Raw genomic sequence first — 21392 nt, forward strand, 5'->3', positions numbered from 1 at the left:
GATGAGGTTTGACATGCTAGATTAGGACACATAGGACAAGAACGTATGAATCGATTAGCTAAAGAGGGTTTATTGGGCACTCGAGCTAAGATTCAATTGTCTATATGTGAGCATTGTCTTGCTGGAAAAGCAACTAGGAAACCATTTGGTAAGGCTATTAGATCTGAATCAACATTGCAGTTAATTCATTCGGATATTTGTGGTCCAATGAATGTGAAGGCTAGACATGGAGCTTCCTATTTCATTACATTTATTGATGATTTCTCTAGGTTCGGTCATGTGTATTTGATTTCTCACAAATCCGAAGCATTAGATTGCTTCATTCATTATATGAACGAAGTTGAAAATCAAACGGAACGTAAAGTTAAGACTTTACGCACTGACCGTGGTGGGGAGTATTTGTCTGATATGTTCAAGACAATATGTAATGATAGAGGGATTATTAGACAGCTGACAATCCCTGGAACTCCACAGCAAAATGGGGTAGCTGAAAGAAGAAATAGGACTCTTCTTGAAATGGTTAGGTCTATGATGGCGCAAGCTAATTTGCCAATCTCCTATTGGGGAGATGCATTATTAACTGCAGCCTATATACTTAACAAAGTGCCTTCAAAGTCAGTTCCATCTACCCCATATGAACGTTGGACAGGCAGAAAACCAGATTTGAGTAATCTGAGACCCTGGGGGTCAGCTGCTTATGTTCATGATAGTTCTCACAAGTATGGAAAATTGGGGCCTAGAGGTAAGAAATGTATCTTTATAAGATATCATGAGACCTCCAAAGGTTATGTTTTCATAGGTGAGCAACTAGATGGAACCATCTCCGAAATAGACTCGAGAGATGCGACTTTTCTCGAAACAGAGTTCCCAATCAGAGGTGATGTTGATAAAAATGTTCCTCTATTTGAGGAGGATGAGATATTATCAACAAGAGAGGTGTCAAAAGGGATACCTGAGTCTAGTCAACCGAGTGGGAGTGATATGCCGAGTCATGAGTTGACTTCTCAACAGCCCAACTTACGGAGAAGTGTTTGTAAGATCAAACCTAAGAAGAGGTTTGATATTGAGAATGAGGCATTGGTTACACTTCCAATTGATGACGACGAGCCTCAATCCATTGAGGATGCATTGGGATGTAGAGTTAGAGAAAAATGGAAAGTTGCAATGGTTGAAGAGATGGAGTCCATGATTCAAAATCATGTTTGGGACTTAGTCGATCTTCCTCCGGGCCGAAGGGCTATTGGGAATAAATGGATTCTCAAAATAAAGAGGAAAGCAGATGGATCGATCAACAGATACAAAGCTCGTTTAGTTGTAAAAGGATATACCCAAATGGAGGGTATTGACTTTGAAGAGACATTTTCTCCCGTAGTGAAATTTGTATCAATAAGAGTTATTTTGGCCTTTGTGGCACATTATGACTTAGAATTACATCAAATGGATGTAAAAACCGCTTTCCTTAACGGTGATCTTGACGAAGAAATCTATATGGTTCAACCAGAAGGTTTCATTGCTGAAGGCCAAGAGCAAAAAGTATGTAGACTTAGAAAGTCTATATATGGGCTAAGTCAAGACAATGGAACATAAGATTTAACGAAGTCGTTTTATCTTATGGTTTCGAGATGATCAATGAGGATCATTGTGTTTTCCTGAAAAGGGAAAAAGGAAAATATGTCATTTTATCATTATATGTTGATGATATGCTGATAGCTGGAAATGACATAGGATATGTGAATGAAGTCAAGAAGTGGCTGTCATCACAATTTGATACAACAGATATGGGAGAAGCTGAATACATCTTAGGGGTAAAGATCATAAGAGATCGTCCTAAAAGACTTTTGGGTATGTCACAAGAGTCTTATATAAATAAGATGTTACATCATTTCAGCATGTCTAATTGCAACATAGAACATACACCTATTGTGAAAGGTACTGTGTTGAGCAAGAGTATGTGTCCTAAAACTCCAGAGGAAATAGCTGAGATGAATAAAAAACCATATGCCAGTGCTATTGGTAGTTTGATGTACACTATGTTGTGTACACGTCCCGATATCAGCTATGTTGTGGGCTTGGTCAGTCGCTTCCAGTCAAACCCAGGACCGAGACACTGGAAGGCAGTAAAAAGGATATTCAGATATCTGAAGGCGACAACAGATTATTGTCTCTGTTTTCAAGGATCAGATATGAGTCTGAAAGGTTATTCAGATGCAGATTGGGCTGGAGACCTGGATGATAGAAAATCCACATCAGGCTATGCATTATTGCTGAATGGTGGCGCCATCTCCTGGAATAGCAAGAAACAAGCTTGTGTAGCTTTGTCGACTATGGAAGCTGAATATGTGGCATGTTCAGCAGCTGTGCAAGAAGCAGTCTGGTTGAGAAGGTTTCTGAAGCATCTGAAAATTACTGAGGATAGTGGGAGTCCAGTAACTGTCTACTGTGATAGTCAAGCTGCAATAGCTTTTTCCAAGGATCCCAAATATCATAGCAAAGGCAAGCATATAAAAATTAAATATAATTTTGTAAGGGATATTGTGGCTAAAAGAAAAGTCATTCTTGAGTATGTCCCTACACGTGTTATGCTTGCAGATCCTTTTACTAAGCCAATGACTAAAGAGTCATTTAAAGAACATGTAAAGTCTTTGGGACTTCGTAGAATGTAACAATATTGAAATAACAATCAGACTTTGTGTTATGATTGTGTCATTTGCCATAATTTATTCAGTGTATATGTTGTATTTGTTACATTCATGTAAGATCTCGGTGAGCATGTTGGCAGGTGAAGATTGGTCCACTCACATGGACGATCATCTCTGTTTGTTAAATACAAATAGAGGTAAGACCGTTACTTATGAAACAGCTTACGTAGCTGGAATTATGAAATTAGAGACAGATTCATAAGTTGAGGTCGCCTTGATAATTGTGTCAAGATGAGATCATTTATGTGTAAATAATGATCGAAGTAAATGAACCCACTATTTACTGAACCTGTTGAAAGCCAGATTAGAATTCATATGTTGAATTCAGGATTAGACGTTAGGTATGTCTAGATCGAAATCTGTACGATGTTAAATTTGAAGACAACATGCACTCTTTTTCGTAAAGAGAATAACATCGTAGCATGTGATTCATACCACATGTGCTATTGCGACAATAAAGGTTGTAGGAGAATGAATCCCTGTTTCTCTACTATGTGAGACCTTTGAGATTATATGTTAATCTCAATTTTTGCCTTAGTGACTATTTAGCTGTCTACTTGAAGTTTTGATCAGTGTCTGCTACTTTAGCGTGTATCCTATGGCTATGGATGATTCGGTCTATGGAGCATAACTAGGAAAGCGACTGATTAAAATGAATTGATTCTAGCTAAAAAGGAAGATTAAATATATTTACATCTTTTGTTGGTATTCACTGGTCGACCCATTTCTATTATGTATGGAAATGAATGTGAATATTGGATATGGGACATGCTCATGACATAATGGTCATTATAAGGGATTAGAGATGTTCATATCGATGTAAATAGAAATTATTTAATCTGGGTAAATAGCAAGACATGGATATCTTCAAGATAATGGCTGTGTGTCACTTGAAGATTGGATGGATTCTGGATAAAGGCTATGTGCCACCAGGAAAGTGGCTAAATGCCATAAAGAGTGTGTCTCTAATTTATTTGAGTAGCTAAGTAAAGTGTAACAACTTTATTAGCATTGATTACTCAAAGAGCGGCTAAGTCAAGGTGTAACAATCTTCTTAGCAACTATCGCTCAGTGTGCTTGCTGTCGCACGAACCATTTTCTCTAAGTATGGATTGGATGTTCTCATATGGTCTGTGTGACCAAACTCTCTAATAGTCTATGTGACTTATTAAGTCTTTGTGACTTACCTGAATGAACTAGTCTTAGTGACTTACCTTGGACGAGTGGGAGATGTTGGAAATGGGGATAGTGGGGAACGTGGCCCATGTTCCCCACTACACATAATGGAAAAGTCCATTATGCCCCTAGTGTATTTCACTATATAAAGGGGGTCCGTCCAAGGCTCAGGGGGTGTGAAATTGCGAGTGTGCAACGAGAGTAAGAGGAGAACATCCAAGGCGGTGGGATTTGGTTTGTGGAATTGCGGAGGGCTTTCCGATCCTGTGATCGCTCTTCCGATAGCAAGTTTCGTCATTGCCGATTGCAGATCTGCGGGAGATCGCTGTAAGTTTTTACCGCATTTAATTAATTCGTCTATCATGCATTTAGAATATATTTTCTACACTAACTCTCTAAGCCTATGCCTATGCCTGTATTTTATTGAGCCCCCAAGAATAATAATATTTTAATATTATTTGTATTATTATTTTTTTTCTTTTTAACTATATATATATATATATATATATATATATATATATATACATATATATACACTTCATCTTCCAATGTCCTATTTTCTTAAACTCAAACGACTCATCGGTGATCTCACACTCTTTCCCTTCCCCGCTAGTGATCTGGCTCTTAAAGGACGCTCATCTCATTCCTTGTAAGTAATTTCCTTCTCTTCCTTTCTCTTCCTCAATAAGAATGGGAAGTAAGGGTTCCTCATATATTCAATGAAAAACAGCGCTCATCTTCTTCCTCAATAGGAATAGGAAGCAAGCGTTCCTCATCTATTTGCAAAGCAGCCTCTTCTTCTTCCATAAGAAACCTTAGCTGATGTGGCAAATATAAGAGCCTACACATGGAAAGGTTAGGTCAGGAGTTAAGCCACTAGGTCAAAAATCAAGCCAAGGTGTAAATCGAAAAGATTGGTTTAGGTTATGACATAGAGAACCTGGTGGCACCCAACTCCCTCAATTCCGTTACTCGACTCTCACAGCTAGGTAAGTCATGGCCAACTTCCTCGGTCCGGTACACCTGACTCCCCTAGCATGGTCATATGACTCCTCCTATTTGGCCAACAAACCTCTTCGACTCGGTCACTAGACTCTTTCAACTCAGTCATCTGACTCCTACTCGATCAATAGACCTCTTCAACTTGGTTTACCAAACTCCTTCAGCTCGATCATCCTCGGTTGAGATTTACATCCTATGTGGCTTGTTGTACCATTTTTATCGGATAACGTGAATAATATAGCCGTTTCTCCCAGAAGATGTGGGCAAACATGTGGATAATGGAAAGGTATGACTACAACCCTATATAAACTCGTCCGCTCTTGCGAGTGCAAGTACCGACATACAATCATCTAGACTCTTAATTACTCCACAACTTTTACCTTTTCCTATCCCCTTTGCTAAGTTGAAGGTCGGAGTGGTCACACCAAGTCCCATCTTAGTGACCATTCTAACATATGTTGAGTGTTGTAGATATCCCAAATATTTTTTCATTAATGAAGCATCCAAGATCGCCCCCTCAGCAATTGCCTCCCGTTAACTCGCCATATCGTGATCTCAGACATGAATAAATTGGCATCCTTTATGAGAACGTTTGAACTGAGACGTTGAGATGGTGGAACTCGGTAGAACTGTCAAGGGTCCTAGCCACATAGGAGACATAGTTCGTGGTGAGCCTTGCATCATGGCTAGGGAAGAGTTCCAAGTATTTGTTGATCAAGCGATGCAACAGGTTCTTCAAAGACTCCCACCTACGAATCCGACTCTTGATGAAGTACTGACTGCCTCGACTAAGGTGTCTCTCATTCCTCGTCGAGTACCACAAGGCCCGGCGGGTCCTCCCCCTTTTGTTGTTACTAATTAACGTAACAAGACTATGATTCTACCCGAAGAACATTCACACGAATCGGCGATGGGCGAAACACCTTCTGGAAATTGGAAAAAAAAAAGAGTCCTTGCATGATGAGGAAAAGAGTTCCCAAGGCACGACTTTCGCAAGTCGTGTCCTGAAAGATGAAGTACGTACCACATAATTTCGCCTATGTTGACGCCTAGGCACTAGGCGGCAGGCAACCCACCTACTGCCTAGCTTCTTTTTTAACATTGGATGCATAGCATGAGCTTTATTATTTTTTCCTTTGTTTTTTTCTTCTTTCTTAATAAACTACAAATGGTATTTTGTTGCTAGGATACCCAAAGCTAGATGTAGTTGGTGAACAAATTTCTTAAGAGATATACTCATCTAAGATAATTTTGGTATCTCCAATCTCCTACTGCTGACCTCAGAGGGTTTATATGGTTTCTGAAGATGAAGAGACTGGGGTTACGTTATGTTGCACTACCTTCTTGGTCAAACGAATTACGTTATGTTGAATGGATGAATACGAAAATTTTGGAAAACAATTACATTACATCAAGCATTTGGTTTCATAATTCTCTTTTGATTTAGTGAATTCTCTAAGAGGCATAATGTAGTTCTGTAAAAAATAGTTATTAGCTTCCCTCAGTTTGATAGATGCTATGTAAGAATCCCACAAATCAATAGTATCTATTCATGTTTGTGATTTCACTGCTGTGGATTCCATCTTGTTTTATGAAAAATCCACAAATCAATAGTATCTATGCATGTTTGTGATGTCATTGTTGTGGATTCCATCTTTTTTTATTTAACTAAGTAGTCGCTTTCTATTTTGCTTTTAAATGATGTCAAATGTGATTGTGTGTTACATTTTTCAGAATATGCTCTTGTTTTAAAATTATTTATTGAACACTTGATTAGTTTTATGGGTTATATGGCACTCATTGCGGGTAGGGATCCTCTGGTGCTGGATCAGTCCTGGACTTGTCTTGGACCTCCGTCCATTCATTGGTGGAGTGGACTATGTCTCACCTGTTAAACAGGTGGTGTCTAGCTCACCCCACCAATGAATTTGTAAGGCCTCCCTTGGTCGAGCAGATCTTGGACGAGAGGATCTAGCCTTCACTGGTTGTTGATGTTTAGAAACCCTTTTTTTACAATTATTTTATTATTTAGCATGTTTTCATTTTGCTAATTACAAATCAATGAATGTATTTTTTCTCAAATCTCAAATTAGTTATTAACCATTGCGTTATGTTGGTAAATGTCTAATCAAATACTATTTCTGAGTTTTCAGTGCATGTCTCATTTGAACTGCCCCATGCGTTTAAAAATTAGGTATAATTTCCAAATCGAGTGGTCTTTCTCTTCTTATATCTCTTGTTTTATTTTATTGTTTCCTCAAATTGACCCTGTATCATTATTTAGGCCAAATATAAGCTTCCTAATTCCCGCCACAATTTGTATTCACCTGCGTCCATTGCATTGCTGCAGGCTTTGTGATGTAGCACCGAACTCAACTCAGTGGGTGTAAAATTATTATTAACTGAAAGGTGATTTGATACAAAGGATCCTAACCAATTTTATAAAAGTGATAAAAGAAAATTATCAGAATTGATCGGATCAAATCATCAAATTAAATCAAATTAGTTTTAAAATTATTCTAATAATTCTGTTATAATTATTAGAATAATTCTCAGAATAATTTTTAGAATTATTATGTTATTTATTAATTGATTAATTGACCGAGTACTTATTTAAACCCTATATATTGTATTGTCTTGAGGGCAAGTATCAACAAAAATAATAAGATTAATTATTACTCTCCTATTTTATCTTCTTTCTATTCTTCTTTTAACATGGTATCAGAGCCATGCATGATCCTTCGTTCCTTCTCGTTCTCTTAATTTTCCCTCACAAATCCTCTTCCCTTCCTTTTTTTGCCGCCGCCCAAGACAAAAGAGGAGTTTCTTTTTGAAACCACAAAACAAGACGACAAAAGGGCTTATCCTTTTGTGCTACCGCCGCTGTCCACCGAACGCCGACCAAACCTCCACGTTGACAACAAGTGGTTGCTCCAGCCAAGGCTTCTATTTCCTCCAAGGGGAGTTTCTCCAGGCGAAAGACCCCCTTTCTGGCGATCCAGTCTCTCTATAAGATAAGTTATTTTACTTTAGATGTCAAATACTCAACACTATCAAGGAGGCCAAAAACAAAATTCAGTCCGATGTCAAATTTGTCGCATCATTGGCCATACTGGAAATCTATGTCCTAAAAGATTTGATTAATCTCTGGTAAAATGTCAAATTTGTCACATCATTGGTCATCCTGGAAATCTCTGCCCTCAAAGATTTGCCTCAAATTTCATTGGTGGTTCTACATTCTCAAGACAATCGTTTATTTCACAAGCATATCCTAAAGCTCTCTCATCTGTGCCTACTTACGGTAAAACCCTAGAGTTTTCATCTACTGATTGGTATATTGACACTGGAACAACTCATCATGTCACATCGGATTATAATATCCTTACAGACATAATGTCATATTATGGCTCAGATACGGTTCAAGTAGGTGATGACTCAGGTTTGCAAATTGCTAATCTTGGAAACACATATATTCATTTATCTAATCGAACTTTTCACATGCGCAATATCTTTCATGCTCCATCTATCACTAAAAATTTACTTTCTACCCGTCAGTTTTGTCTTGATAACAATGTCATTTTTGAGTTTCATCATAATCATTATCTTATAAAAGATAAAGGAACAAATGCTATTGTGTTTCATGGGAGAATCAAAAATGACCTCTACTATCTTCAAAGTTCTTCAATCAAAGCTTTTGTTGGTGAACGCACAAATAAACCAGCTTGGCATGCTCGACTTGGTCATCCTTCTCTTTATATTGTCGAGTCAATCATCAATAGGTATGATTTACCTACTTCCATTACCTCCTCTCCATCTCATTCATGTAGGGCCTGCATGGAATCTAAAAGTCATAAGCTACCTTTCTATTCATCCGATTATGTTTCTAATTTCCCACTTGAATTAATTCATTCTGATGTTTGGGGCCCTGCACCTGTTTTATCTAACCAAGGTTTCCAATATTATGTTACTTTTATTGATCATTTTAGTAAATATACTTGGCTCTATCCTATGAAAAGAAAATCTGTTTTATTGGATATATTCTGTAAATTTCAAAATCAAGTTGAACGATATTTTAATTGTAAAATACTTTCTTTTCATTCTGATTGGGGAGGTGAATATCAAGCTCTCCATCGTCATCTTGTCTCTTGTGGAATTGTTCATCGAGTCTCTTGTCCTCACACTCCATAACAAAATGGCTCTGCTGAGAGAAAACATAGACACATAGTCCGAACTGCCTTATCTCTTCTTCATCATGCATCAGTTCCATGTAAATTTTGGGATGAAGCTGTTACCACTGCTGTATATCTATAAATCGACTCCCTACTCCATTGCTCAATCATAAATGTCCTTTTGAAACACTTTATAATCAAACTCCTAATTACACTTTCCTTCGAATTTTTGGTTGTGCATGTTATCCATGGTTACGCCCCTACTCTAAACACAAACTTGACTCTCGTTCACTACAATGTGTTTTCCTTGGTTACAGCAATTTGCACCATGGTTATCGTTGCTTACATATACCAATAGGTCGAATTTATATTTCACGACATGTTACTTTTGATGAGACTCTATTCCCTTTTTCAGTATCTTCTTCGATCTCTTCTCCAGATACAGGTGACACCTTCTTAATACCACCTAATATTGTCAGAAATGATGGCATCCTAGGTCCTGCTCTGCTCTCTAATAACTCCCCTATACCATCAGAATCACCTCAGGATGCTGCTCCAATCTTGGAAGCCTCGCCGGTCGAAGATAATATGCTCTTTAGTTCTGAATCCTCGGATAGTGCAAGTCCGTCATCTACATCACCATGTCAGCCTACTTCCTCATCACCATCAATAAGTGATTCAGATGATAATGCTCCTCGTCGTATGCTTCCCATTAGTGACATTTATGAACGTTGCCCACTAAATGCGACTCGATATCATCTTCCACGGGCTCTAGTGGTTTCTTCGAAATCAATTGAACCTACTTGTTTTACGCAAGCAAACAAGGATCCAAATTGGCGTAGTGCAATGGCTACAAAATTTGATGCACTTCTTCGTAATGGAACATGAAGTCCAGTTCCACGCACTTCCTCAATGAATGTTGTGGGCTCTAAATGGGTATTCCGTCTTAAGTATCAAGCTGATGGCTCTCTTAAACGATACAAACCTCGACTTGTAGCCAAAGGTTTTAGTCAGCAACCAGGGATTGACTTCAATGACACTTTTAGTCCAGTCATCAAGATTACATCTGTCAGACTATTATTATCGATAGCTGTTAGTTCCAATTGGCCTGTACGTCAATTAAACATCTCAAATGCGTTTCTCCATGGTCATCTTGAGGAAATTGTATTTATGGAGCAATCACCTGGGTTCATTCATCCACAATTTCCATCTCATGTTTGCTAACTTAAGAAATCCTTATATGGTCGTCGACAAGCTCCTCGTGCATGGTTTCATCGACTATCCAATTAGTTACAATCTCAAGGATTTTCTTGATCAAAGACCGACTCGTCTTTATTTCACAAATATAATGATGGGTCTATGATATTTTTTCTTATTTATGTGGATGACATCCTGATAATCGGTAATGATTTCAAGGGCATCATAACTTTATTAAGTCTTCCCAATCAAGAATTTCCTACCCGAGATTTGGGCATTGCTCGTTTTTTTCTTGGTATTGAGCTTATTCCACATAAGGATGACTATCTTCTCTTTCAGAGCAAATACATTACTAGATTTCTTCAAAGAGCCAAAATGGATAGAGCACGTCCGGTCTCTACACCAATTGCTATAAACAACTCTCCATCTTCATCCTCTCCTGCTCTGTCTGATCCACAGATTTATCGAAGTATTGTTGGAGCCTTACAATATGTCACTATCACACGCCCTGATATTACTTTTGCAGTAAATCGTGCTTGTCAATTCATGCATGCTCCAACTGAACAAAATTGTGATAATGTAAAAAGAATATTTCGCTATCTCAAAGGTACTATTTTACAAAGTCTTCTTTTATATCGTCAATCGTCTCGAGATTTACATGCCTATAGTGATGTGGATTGGGCAAGTTCTCCTGAAGATAGACGCTCTACTAGTGGATATGCAATATTTCTTGGACGAAATCTTATCTCATGAAATTCGAAGAAGCAACCTACGGTATCTCGTTCAAGTACTGAGGCAGAATATAAAGTTATAGCAAATACAACGTCTGAAATTATTTGACTTCAATCACTTCTCTCTGAACTTCATCTTGCATCTAATATTGCACCAAAAATTTGGTGTGACAATATTGGAGCAACATATCTCACAGCAAATCCAATCTTTCATGCTCGTACAAAACATGTGGAGATTGATTTTCATTTTGTTCGTGAACGTGTGGCAACTCAACAATTATCCGTCTCTTATATTTCTGCTGAGGATCAAATTGCTGATATCTTTACTAAGCCATTATCCAGACAACGTTTCAACAAGTTAGCAAGCAAACTCAACGTCCAAGATCTCTCGTTAAGTTTGTCGGGGGGTAAAAGCGATAAAAGAGAATTACCAGAATTGATCGGATCAAATCATCAAATCAAATCAAATTAGTTTTAGAATTATTCTAATAATTATGTTATAATTATTAAAATAATTCTCAAAATAATTTTTAGAATTATTCTGTTATTTATTAATTGATTAATTGACCGAGTACTTGTTTAAAAAAAAGGTAAATCCGCTACCTTAGCGGCCCCACTAGTGCCAGCCCCACGGATATGGAGGGAGGTTCATGCAGGTACACAGGCCATATGCGCATGGTGGGGTAAACCCCAGGTTGTCAGTTCCTGAGAATCGACTCCTGGCTATTACGCCAGAGATATCATGCGCCCACCGTCTGCGCTACGCCCTGGGGGCCCGAGTACTTGTTTAAACCCTATATATTATATTGTCTTGAGGGCAAGTATCAACAAAAACAATAAGATTAATTATTACTCTCCTATTTTATCTTCTTTCTATTCTTCTTTTAACATTTTATACACTGGCCACTTTGATAGACCTGCAATGAGACCGGTTGTACTTAAAAGTTAAAAATACAACTTGTTTGCCTCCAAAAAAATTCAACAAACTCCCCAAATCAATCTAAATAACTTGGTTGAAATTTTAAAGTAACAGAATTTTCTCAATTAAACCCTGTTTCACCTTGTCACTGGAATACTTAGTTATTTGTTGTTCCACTAATGAATTTGGGAGAAATTACAAATAGGGAATTGTGATCAAGAATTTAATATATCATATGATCCATTGTGATCCAGTGAAATTGAGGGTAAGCTTGTTAGATGTAGTGAATGTAAGGCATTTGAATAGGTGGGAATATCTCTTAGTCTTTGCAGCCTTAAGGTCTTCATAAACTTTTAATCTTTGGCTGATTTGTTTGAGAGCATAATTGTTTGAGTGGTTTTAGGTGTCATTAGGCAATTGGAAATATCAATTACAAGGAAGTTAAATTGATCTGACTGCTGAATAGTTTCTTTCCAGTGGGGTCTTAGATATAAACAAGCTTCTCTGTAGTGAATCATAACTGGTTTTGCATTTATTATTGGCATCGGTAGACCTTCTCCTGAGCTGATCTCATGTTCTTTAATCATCGCAGCTATCAGTTCGTAACTGTTTTATAAGGGGATCAGTGGTACGATATGTCGAACTCCCCCCTGATGGTGTGGACGTCGACATCCTCCATGATGCAACAAGGAGAGAAGCTCGTGGAAGCTGATTCTGCAGCTAGGAATTTTCAAATAGCACTTTCGTTGCTGGCCTTGGATTTTTTTTTTTTGTCGACTCTTGCCACTTGTGCAAACAAATTAGTATCTCATGTTTGCACCTTATTATACTGTGAAATAGTCTTAAACTGCTCTCGGTTTCAGGATTCAACGTTTTCATTATTCAGCCAGTTTTTTGTCTACTGGAATAAGACCGGAAGTTGTTGATTTTTCTTGCGATTACCTCGTACACAATATTTAGAACATAGAAATTTCGTCTAAATTTTGCCAACCGTTAGGGGACTTGTTGGATGAACAGGCATTTCGCTAAATTAACAAGAGGGACGATCTCAAAAAAAAAAAAAAAAAATTGTATTATAAAGTTATTATACGTAAAATATGATTATAATGAAAATTATTTTATCTAGATTGAAATTATAAAATATGAAATGCTATTATATTAAAATATTCTTTTGATTAAAATTATTTTTAACTCTATTAATATTATAAAAGAAGCATTATTTTATTACATTAAAATTATTTAAATTTAATTAAAATCATTTAGATCAATCAAAATCATTCTAAATTTAAATAATTTAAATTAAATTGTTAAAAAATAATTTAATATAATAATGTTATATATATTTGTTTTATTAAAATATTATTGTAATAAAAGTGACACTCATATTTGAAATTCTTTCTTTTATTTTTTTTTAAAAGAAACACTTTATTTTTATAAATTAATAATATTTTATTCTTTTCAAAATTATTTAATCTTGGTAAATTAGTCCCAAAATCAAAGTTTTCAATTTAAAGAGCGGGAAAATGAATTATTTGATATTCTCAGTCGAGATGAACTCATAAACCCGCGAACTGGCCTATAAAATAACAAACAAACAAACTAAAATCGCTAATTAAACAAACAACCGACGAAGGAAGAAACGATCGAGCGCGCGATGGCGGCGGCGAACATGAAGATGAAGATGCAGCTGAGGAAAGGGAGCGAGGTTGATGTCCAGCGGTGGGACGGCGACTCCTACTCCTGGCTCTCCGGCGACGTCGTCTCCGGCAACGGCCGCACCTACCTCGTCCGCATCCACGGGGCAACTACGTCCCAGGCCGCGGTACTCGAGCGAGTCGCTCGAAAGTTTATTAGGCCGACGCCGGTCCCGGTTGGCCTCCGCGCCCTCTACTCCTGGAGCACAGGCGACGAGGTGGAGGCGTTCGTGGACCACGCCTGGTGCCCGGCGGTGGTTACCGCCGTCGGCTACGGGAAGGTCATTGTCTACCTTCACGGGAAGATGAAGAAAATCAGAGTCCGCACGTGCGAGCTTCGGCTGAGGAGGCAGTGGGACGGCAATCAGTGGACGCTTCTCGATAAGGTAAATCAATCACATATTGATTCTCAATCAATTAACGCTCTGTGTTTTTTTTTTTTTTGTTTGTGATCATTATTAAGATTTATGATTCGATATGTATCTCACATGTTTATCGCGCAGAAACCAAGGGAGGCGATTATTTCCCGTGAATTCCCGGCGGCGGCTGATTCACATAACGTTGCCGGCTAGCAGAGTACGTAGAATCTTCGGCTGAGAGGAGGAAGAGCAGAGGGGAGGAATTGTTTTACAAGATTCTGGTTATTCTTCTTCCATTGGACGTTGCAATTGAGTAATTAGGATTCATGTATAACTTTTTCAGGTTTAGGGTTCTGATTGTCCTTCCACCTTGTAATTAATTAGGATTTCGAATAACTTTTTCAGATTCTGATCGTTCTTCCTTCGTAGGAAATTGTAGTTAACTCGGTTGAACGATAATATTTTTGCATTCATTAATATCACTTTGTCAGAAACTCCTTCCTTGTAAAATGCTATTACACGATTTTAACACCCTAAAATTGACTTTGATCTTGCGACTTCAATGCCTGTAAACTTTGATTGATCTAACTAGGATCAAGTAAATGAATACATCTTAAATATTTTATACATTGATACGACGAATAAGATAGGGTCCTAAGAATATGGTATAAGACAGACCGATCGACTATGAGCGAACGAACATTTTATCCAATCGGACTAGGCATCCGATCAAATCCTGAGTCCTCTTGGTTTGATTGAATCCCGAGCCTCCCTAGTTTGATTGGACACTTATTATCCGATCGGACTCCTTGTCTGATCGAATTCCGAGTCCTCGAGGTATCTAACCTTCCGCAATTGACCAGACCCATTAAAGAGTGACGCCTGATGGGATAATAGAAGGGACTCGGCCGGCCCACCATTGAAGTATATCAATCAATAGCCTAATATCTTTTTTGTCATCTTGTGTAACTACTATTAGAAAATCGTTGGAATATTACATATGCGATTCGTACAGTAAAAGTTTTTACCTTGCAGGTGCATCGGTGATGAACATAATTTAGGAATGACTGTGATTTGTTAAATTAGTTGATCATATTTTAAAAATACATTGATATTCATGCAGAGATAAAACATCACTATATAATGGGTCTCCACCTACAAACACAAGTAGGACCGACCTTGAGACATGTCACCTAGGGTGGCGGACTAGGGCCTCCGATTTTTTAGGGTCCCTAAATTTGACATACATATATATTATATATTATATATATACAATATATAATATATAATTAGATTGTTTTAATTCAAAATCTAAAAAGTATATTGATGGATTGTATTAATAAAGGCTCAAATATACTTATCATTAAAATTTAAAAATCTAAAAAATACAAAAAAAAAAAAAAAAAAAAAGAATGAAGGTCAACGGTGTTTTTTTTTTCTTTCCAAACTTTATTTTTTATACATCTCTTTTTTATTATTAATTTGTTTACAGGAGAGTGAAGTCTGAATCTTGAATATCAATTTTCCCCCTCTTTTCCTTTGAATCTCTTCTAATTATAATAGAAAAGTCTATTCTCCAATTAAAATTTTAGTTTTATTAATATTATCATTATCAATATATAAGCAGCTTGAAAATTTTATTAATTGAAAATGAGGTATTAGAAAAATTTAATTTTGAAGATCTTATTGATGATTTTATTTTTCAAAATGCTAGAAGATCTAGATTTTTTCGAGGATTATTTGATATATATATCTTTTTGTATTTGAAGGTATTGCACTTTTTGGAGAGGCTCAAGAAATATATTTGGCAAAATGTTATATTTTTTAGAGAATCTTGATAAATATATTTTATATAGAGTTTATCATATTTTAAATGAAATTTATTGATTTTCAAAATTTTCTATTATAAACTCTATTTACTGTATGTAAGTAAAAAAAAAAAAATCTCCAAGTCTCTTTTTCTCTTTTGGCGGTTTTGCCAAGGGCCCTTAAAAGTCAAGATGGCCTTAAACACAAATAAATTTTGCTAACAGAATTCACTATTCACAGCCACTCTTCTTCACTCTTTAGTTTCAGCTCCCTATCTAACTTGATTGTTAGAGTACTTATACTTGGGACCTTTCCCTAACCTGGTTGCTGATGTTTTCTTCCTCCTTCATTCTTCTTGACGTGTAGGCTCGCTCGAGGTGCCAGGTTCCTCTTGTTCGGAGTCCCTTTACTATCAACCTCGGAGTCACTTAACAAGCATGTCAACTTTCTTAATTTCAGATAGGATCATACATGAATAAAAAATAAACTCCAATTAAATCTGATCCTATCCGAATGCTGAATCAACGGACGCTGGGCACGTGGCGCTCTCCGGGTTGCTGATGTAGATCTCCGGCTAGTCTCACGAAGCTCCGGCGAACCTGCACAGAAGTCGGGCCGGGAAGGGGTTCCCGGCGGCGACCCTCCGACGCTCAAGTCAGGTAAGCAAGTGGTGGAAAAAGTAGCTCCAAAGCTTGTAGAACGCGTACCTCCGGCGAAGTCTGAGACTCTTTATATAGAGCGGTGAAAGAGCTTCTACACGCCCACCGAGGCGCGTACGTGTCCTCAGCCCATACCTCGGTATGTGTTTGTCAGAAAGCTTACCTGACGCCATACTGCAATAGTCCCATCGCGCCTTCGATGGGACAACAGGAGACCCCGTTGTCAGACTAGGAGTATGGCTTAGCCATACGACTTGACGGCTGTCAGCAGATGTTCCTGTCCCTATTTACCCACCGTCGGCCAGGACGTCCATCCGGCCGGCTAGACGAAGAGCGCCGTCCGGACGGCCCTAATTCCCTGCGCCGGCCGGGCGGCGCGCCCATTACGTCCTGCCTTCTCTTAGGCCTTCCGCTCGGTCATTATTTACTGTTTCATTGAGCGTCGGAACCCCGATCCCTGTCAGGGCGCCTTTTACTATCAGATGTTTACTGGCAGACCGATCGGCTTGCCCTTTTCTCATGAGTCCGGTCGGCTCACCCTTCTTCGACGGACCACCTGGCCTTTTGACCTCCACATGACGTTGACCCCTCGATAGGGGGTCCCGGGCTCTTACCACCGGATCACTTGCCTTCCCCTCGAGTCTAGTCGAAGGAGGCGAAGTCCAACTGACTGGACTGCCGATCTGACTGAGCAATGATCACTGCATTAGGCCGCTCGGCCAGGCATAGGGATACTCATCCGTTCGGCGGTATCTTGTCCGTGCCTTGTGTTCTCTTGGAATCCATGTCCGATGCTCTCCCCTACTACCCATCACGTGCGCTGCGCACGGTAAGGGGAGCTCATTAAATGCGGCCAGTATCCTGCTGACACGTGGCGATCGTGAGTTTGTCAGCGTATGGCGGTGGCGTCACTTCCGATGGGACAGCCGCCGTTTGAAATGAACGGCTAGATGACGACCTCGATATCGGCGACCTGGATCGGACGGCTGAAATTAATAGCGGCCGCCCTTATAAAGCTCCGACTTCCGCTGTCCGCCGCATTTCGGCCTCATCTCCTCCCGACGTTTCGCTGCTCCTTTCTTCTCCGGCGACCTTGCGTTCCGGCTCTCCGGCGACCCTACAGCTTCTTCCGATCATCTCCCTTGCCCGTAAGACTTCCTCTTCCTTGCTGCCTCTCCCTCTTCTCTCTATTAGCTATTTCTTTTATCATCCCGCACTCTTTCCTAGTTTTATTTCTCCTTCCTTCCATCACACGTCCATCCCTGGCCTTATACCATGACCAACACCTCACAGCCGACCGGCGGTGCTCCGGGTCTTTGTTATTCGACCATGGAAAGCCGGTTCGACGAGGAGGACGCCTTGCGCCTCACTCGAACCTATGATCTGTCGACCGACCACCAAATAGTGTTAGCCACACCGGCCGATCGGCCTCATGAACCGCCGCCCGGCACCGTTCTATTCTTCTCAGACCAATTTTTGGCCGGGCTACGTTTTCCACCCCACAAGTTCTTCTTACAAATCTGCAATTATTTTCGCATTCTGCTCGACCAGGTAGTCCCTAACTCCATTAGGCTGTTGAGCGGAGTGATAGTCCTTTTTAAACTGAACAACATCTCCCTCGACCCTAAGATTTTTCACTACTTTTTTTATCCCAAGCAAGCCGAGTGGGGTACCTTTATTTTCCAATCTAGGATAGGTTTCGTCCTTTTTGATAATATGCCGAGCTCCAACAAACATTGGAAGGAGCACTTTTTCTATGTGCGTTTTCCCGAGCCGCCAACTTTTCGTACCAAGTGGCAGACGGCGATGCTGGCGCAACCGGAGCTCGGCAAATTTAGAGGTGATGCGGCCTACCTTCATGCGGCCGAGCGGTTGGTGGGTCAGCGCTATCACATTGACAAGCTGCTCCTCTCAGGAGTAATGTATATATTCGGCCTGTCTTCCACCCAGCCGATCTGCCTTGCAGCATGAGTAAGCGATTCTCATCCCTCCTTTTTCTTTTGTTCTAATTGATTTAATTTTTGTTTCTGCAGCTGAAGTTATGTGGCGTGCTAAGGCGACCGAGAAGCTCAAATTGAAAGCCACTCAGATTGAGGAGGTGGCGAACAAGGAGGTCGCCGAGCGGGGCCTTGATCCAGCCGATCCGACCGGCGAATTAGGCGAGGGGACCCAGGATGCCCCTGAAGCCTTAGCAGCTACTACCTCTCATGACGAGGCAGCGGGCGGCACAGAATCTTCTACCCGAGCCGAGGTGGAGGGCCGTTCGGCCGATGATATTCCGCTACTCACTCGGAAGCGCCGACGACCGGAATCTGCATCTGCCTCAACTCCACTTGATGAGCCACAGCCCGAGCGGGGCGCGGATGCTCCGTTGTTGTCCGGGACGGTTTCCCTAGAGAGTACCCCGACCCCACATGGCTCTCCGAGGGCAAGCTCTGAGGTGCCACCGTCCAACCCTTTAAGAACTTTGCGCCGTATCAGGCGTTTGGGCGAGTTTCCTTCCTCGTCCACCAGTGGGCCATCCGGTAAGGACGATGCTTCTCAGAGCGAGCCGAGCGGCTCGAATTTAATTAAAACCGTTCTGCGCCTCCCCTCAGAGGAATACATGGCTGCTGCTGATCGGCCAGTGGTCCCCGAGCAGCAGATTACCCTGACGGGCCCTCTTGGAAAAGCTTGGGAGGACGCTCGGCGCCGAATAAAAGCGATGACTCCCGGGCAGCTCGGCGACAGCAACCTCCAACAGGCCACCGGGGTATGCTCTTTTTCTTTGTTCGTGTATTTGAATTAAGTTTTTAACCTGTTCACTTTTGCTCGTAGAACTGGGTGGAGCAAATTTCCGTTAGCAATCGGTTGGCCGAGCTGGAGGATGAATTGAAAAAACTCAAGGCCGCGGGAGACAGCCAGCAGTCGACGGCCGCTCTGGAGAAGGCCAAGAAGTTACTGGAAGCCGAACGGAAACGGGCTTCCGATCTGGCGAGCAAGGTCGTTCGGCTTGAAACGATGGTCAAACAACGAGATAAGGAGATCAAGACGGCGACCACTCGGAAGCGACAGGCCATCGATGACATGGACCGAATGAAGGTGGAGATCAGAGGGCTGGAGCAACGCATCAAGGATCTGGATGCTCTTCTGGCCACCGAGAAGGAGAGCCGCTCGGCCGATCTTCAAAGATTTGATGGAGATTTGAAGGATCTCCAAGCTGCCAGCGACGCTGCCCACGCCGAGCTCAAAGAGTATCAAGAGGGGGAGTCGGCTCGCTCCGACGAGGTGAGGAAGGCATTCGTCCGCTCGGATGCCTTTGGGGAGAAATTTACTGACAAGATCTCCCTCACCTTTGAAGAGGCGATCAAAGCGGCTGTGGATCACTTAAAGGCCAAAGGCCACCTGCCCGCCGAGCTGACCATCCCTCCCGAGGACCTCGCGACCGTGATGGGCGCCATCCCTGATGCTCTTTTTGATTTCGACGCATGAGGAGTGTTTCTTATGAACTTTTTTGTATCCCCGCCGTTCGGCCAAACTTATTTTTGCTGTAACTTTTTTGGGTTAGCCCTGTGCTTAATAGATAATCTTTTCCTTTCCTTCAACTTTTGTTTTGTCAAGAAATTTTTCTCTCGTCATAACTAAAGTGCTCTTTAAAACTCCTCCGCTCGGCACCACGCTCTGTCAGACTAAAGTCGACTGTTTTTAATAACGTCTTTCATCATGCGACTGAGCAGCCGCTCGGCATGAGAATGCCCTTCGTTGGTATGGTAATTATCTTTAGTTCTCATTGACCAATTTTTGCTTTGTGCCTTACCCTCAAAGGGGTTTTCCGTATATTTTTGATAAGCGAGCCGCTCAGCTACTCAGGGGTCTTAAAGAACGAGCTTTGTCGTCGATCGACTTCTTACCGCCGGAATATATTACATGGATGGCTCTTCCGCTCGGACGTTTACAGACGCCGACTCGTCTCTTGATATTTAACGTCGGAGCTCGACGGTCTTCCGCTCGGACGTTTATAGACGCCGGCTCGTCTCTCGATATTTAACGTCGGAGCTCGACGGTCTTCCGCTCGAACGTTTATAGACGCCGGCTCATCTCTCGATATTTAACGTCAGAGCTTGACGGTCTTCCGCTCGGAGGTTTATAGACGCCGGCTCGTCTCTCGATATTTAACGTCGGAGCTCGACGGTCTTCCGCTCGGACGTTTATAGGCCGGCTCCTCGATATTTAACGCCTGAGCCGGCGGTCTTCCGCTCGGAGGTTTATAGGCCGGCTCGTCTCGATATTTAACGTCTGAGCTCGGCGGTCTTCCGCCGGACGCTTTATAGACGCCCGGCTCGTCTCTCGATATTTAACGCCTGAGCTCGACGGTCTTCCTTCGGACGTTTATAGACGTCGGCTCGCCTCTCGATATTTAACGCCGGAGCTCGGCGGTCTTCCGCTTCGGACGCGTTTATGACGCCGGCTGTCTCGATATTTAACGTCGGAGCTCGACGGTCTTCCGCTCGGACGTTTATAGACGCTGGCTCGTCTCTCGATATTTAACGTCGGAGCTCGACGGCCTTCAAGGCTAATTTTGACGCTGCCGATCGACGGATCCATTGGCCATCCTTTGAATTAATTTTGCTTCCTGCATTACAAGGACATGGGCGACTAACATATACAAAAATGATTTACATTCGTGCACCTTTCACCCCGCTCGATAAGGCTGGAGATGATTTGCACTCCACGGTCAATCCAGCTGCCGCCCGTCTTCATCCTCCAAGTAATAAGCACCCGAGCGGAGCTTTTCAATAACCTTGAAGGGACCCGCCCAAGGAGCCTCTAGCTTGCCGACATCGCCGACCGGCTTGACTTTCTTCCAGACAAGATCGCCAACCTGGAATGATCTGGGGATTACGCGGCGGTTGTAATTTTGCTTCATCCGCTGCCGGTACGCCATCAACCGAACGGACGCCTTGGCTCACTCCTCGTCGACCAAATCCAGCTTGATATT

The 21392-nt window shown here is 41.1% G+C and overlaps 1 protein-coding gene across 1 annotated transcript; it reads left to right on the forward strand.

Moving 5' to 3' along the window:
- Positions 1 to 13547: 13547 nt before the first annotated feature.
- On the forward strand, positions 13548 to 14159 carry LOC121997349. Its single transcript, XM_042551714.1, has 2 exons — positions 13548 to 13973; positions 14091 to 14159. Exons 1-2 carry the CDS (start codon positions 13548 to 13550, stop codon positions 14157 to 14159), a joined length of 495 nt encoding a protein of 164 aa, XP_042407648.1.
- Positions 14160 to 21392: the final 7233 nt, after the last annotated feature.

This window comes from Zingiber officinale, chromosome 1A (genome assembly GCF_018446385.1).
Source record: "Zingiber officinale cultivar Zhangliang chromosome 1A, Zo_v1.1, whole genome shotgun sequence".
Classification (NCBI taxonomy): Eukaryota; Viridiplantae; Streptophyta; class Magnoliopsida; order Zingiberales; family Zingiberaceae; genus Zingiber; species Zingiber officinale.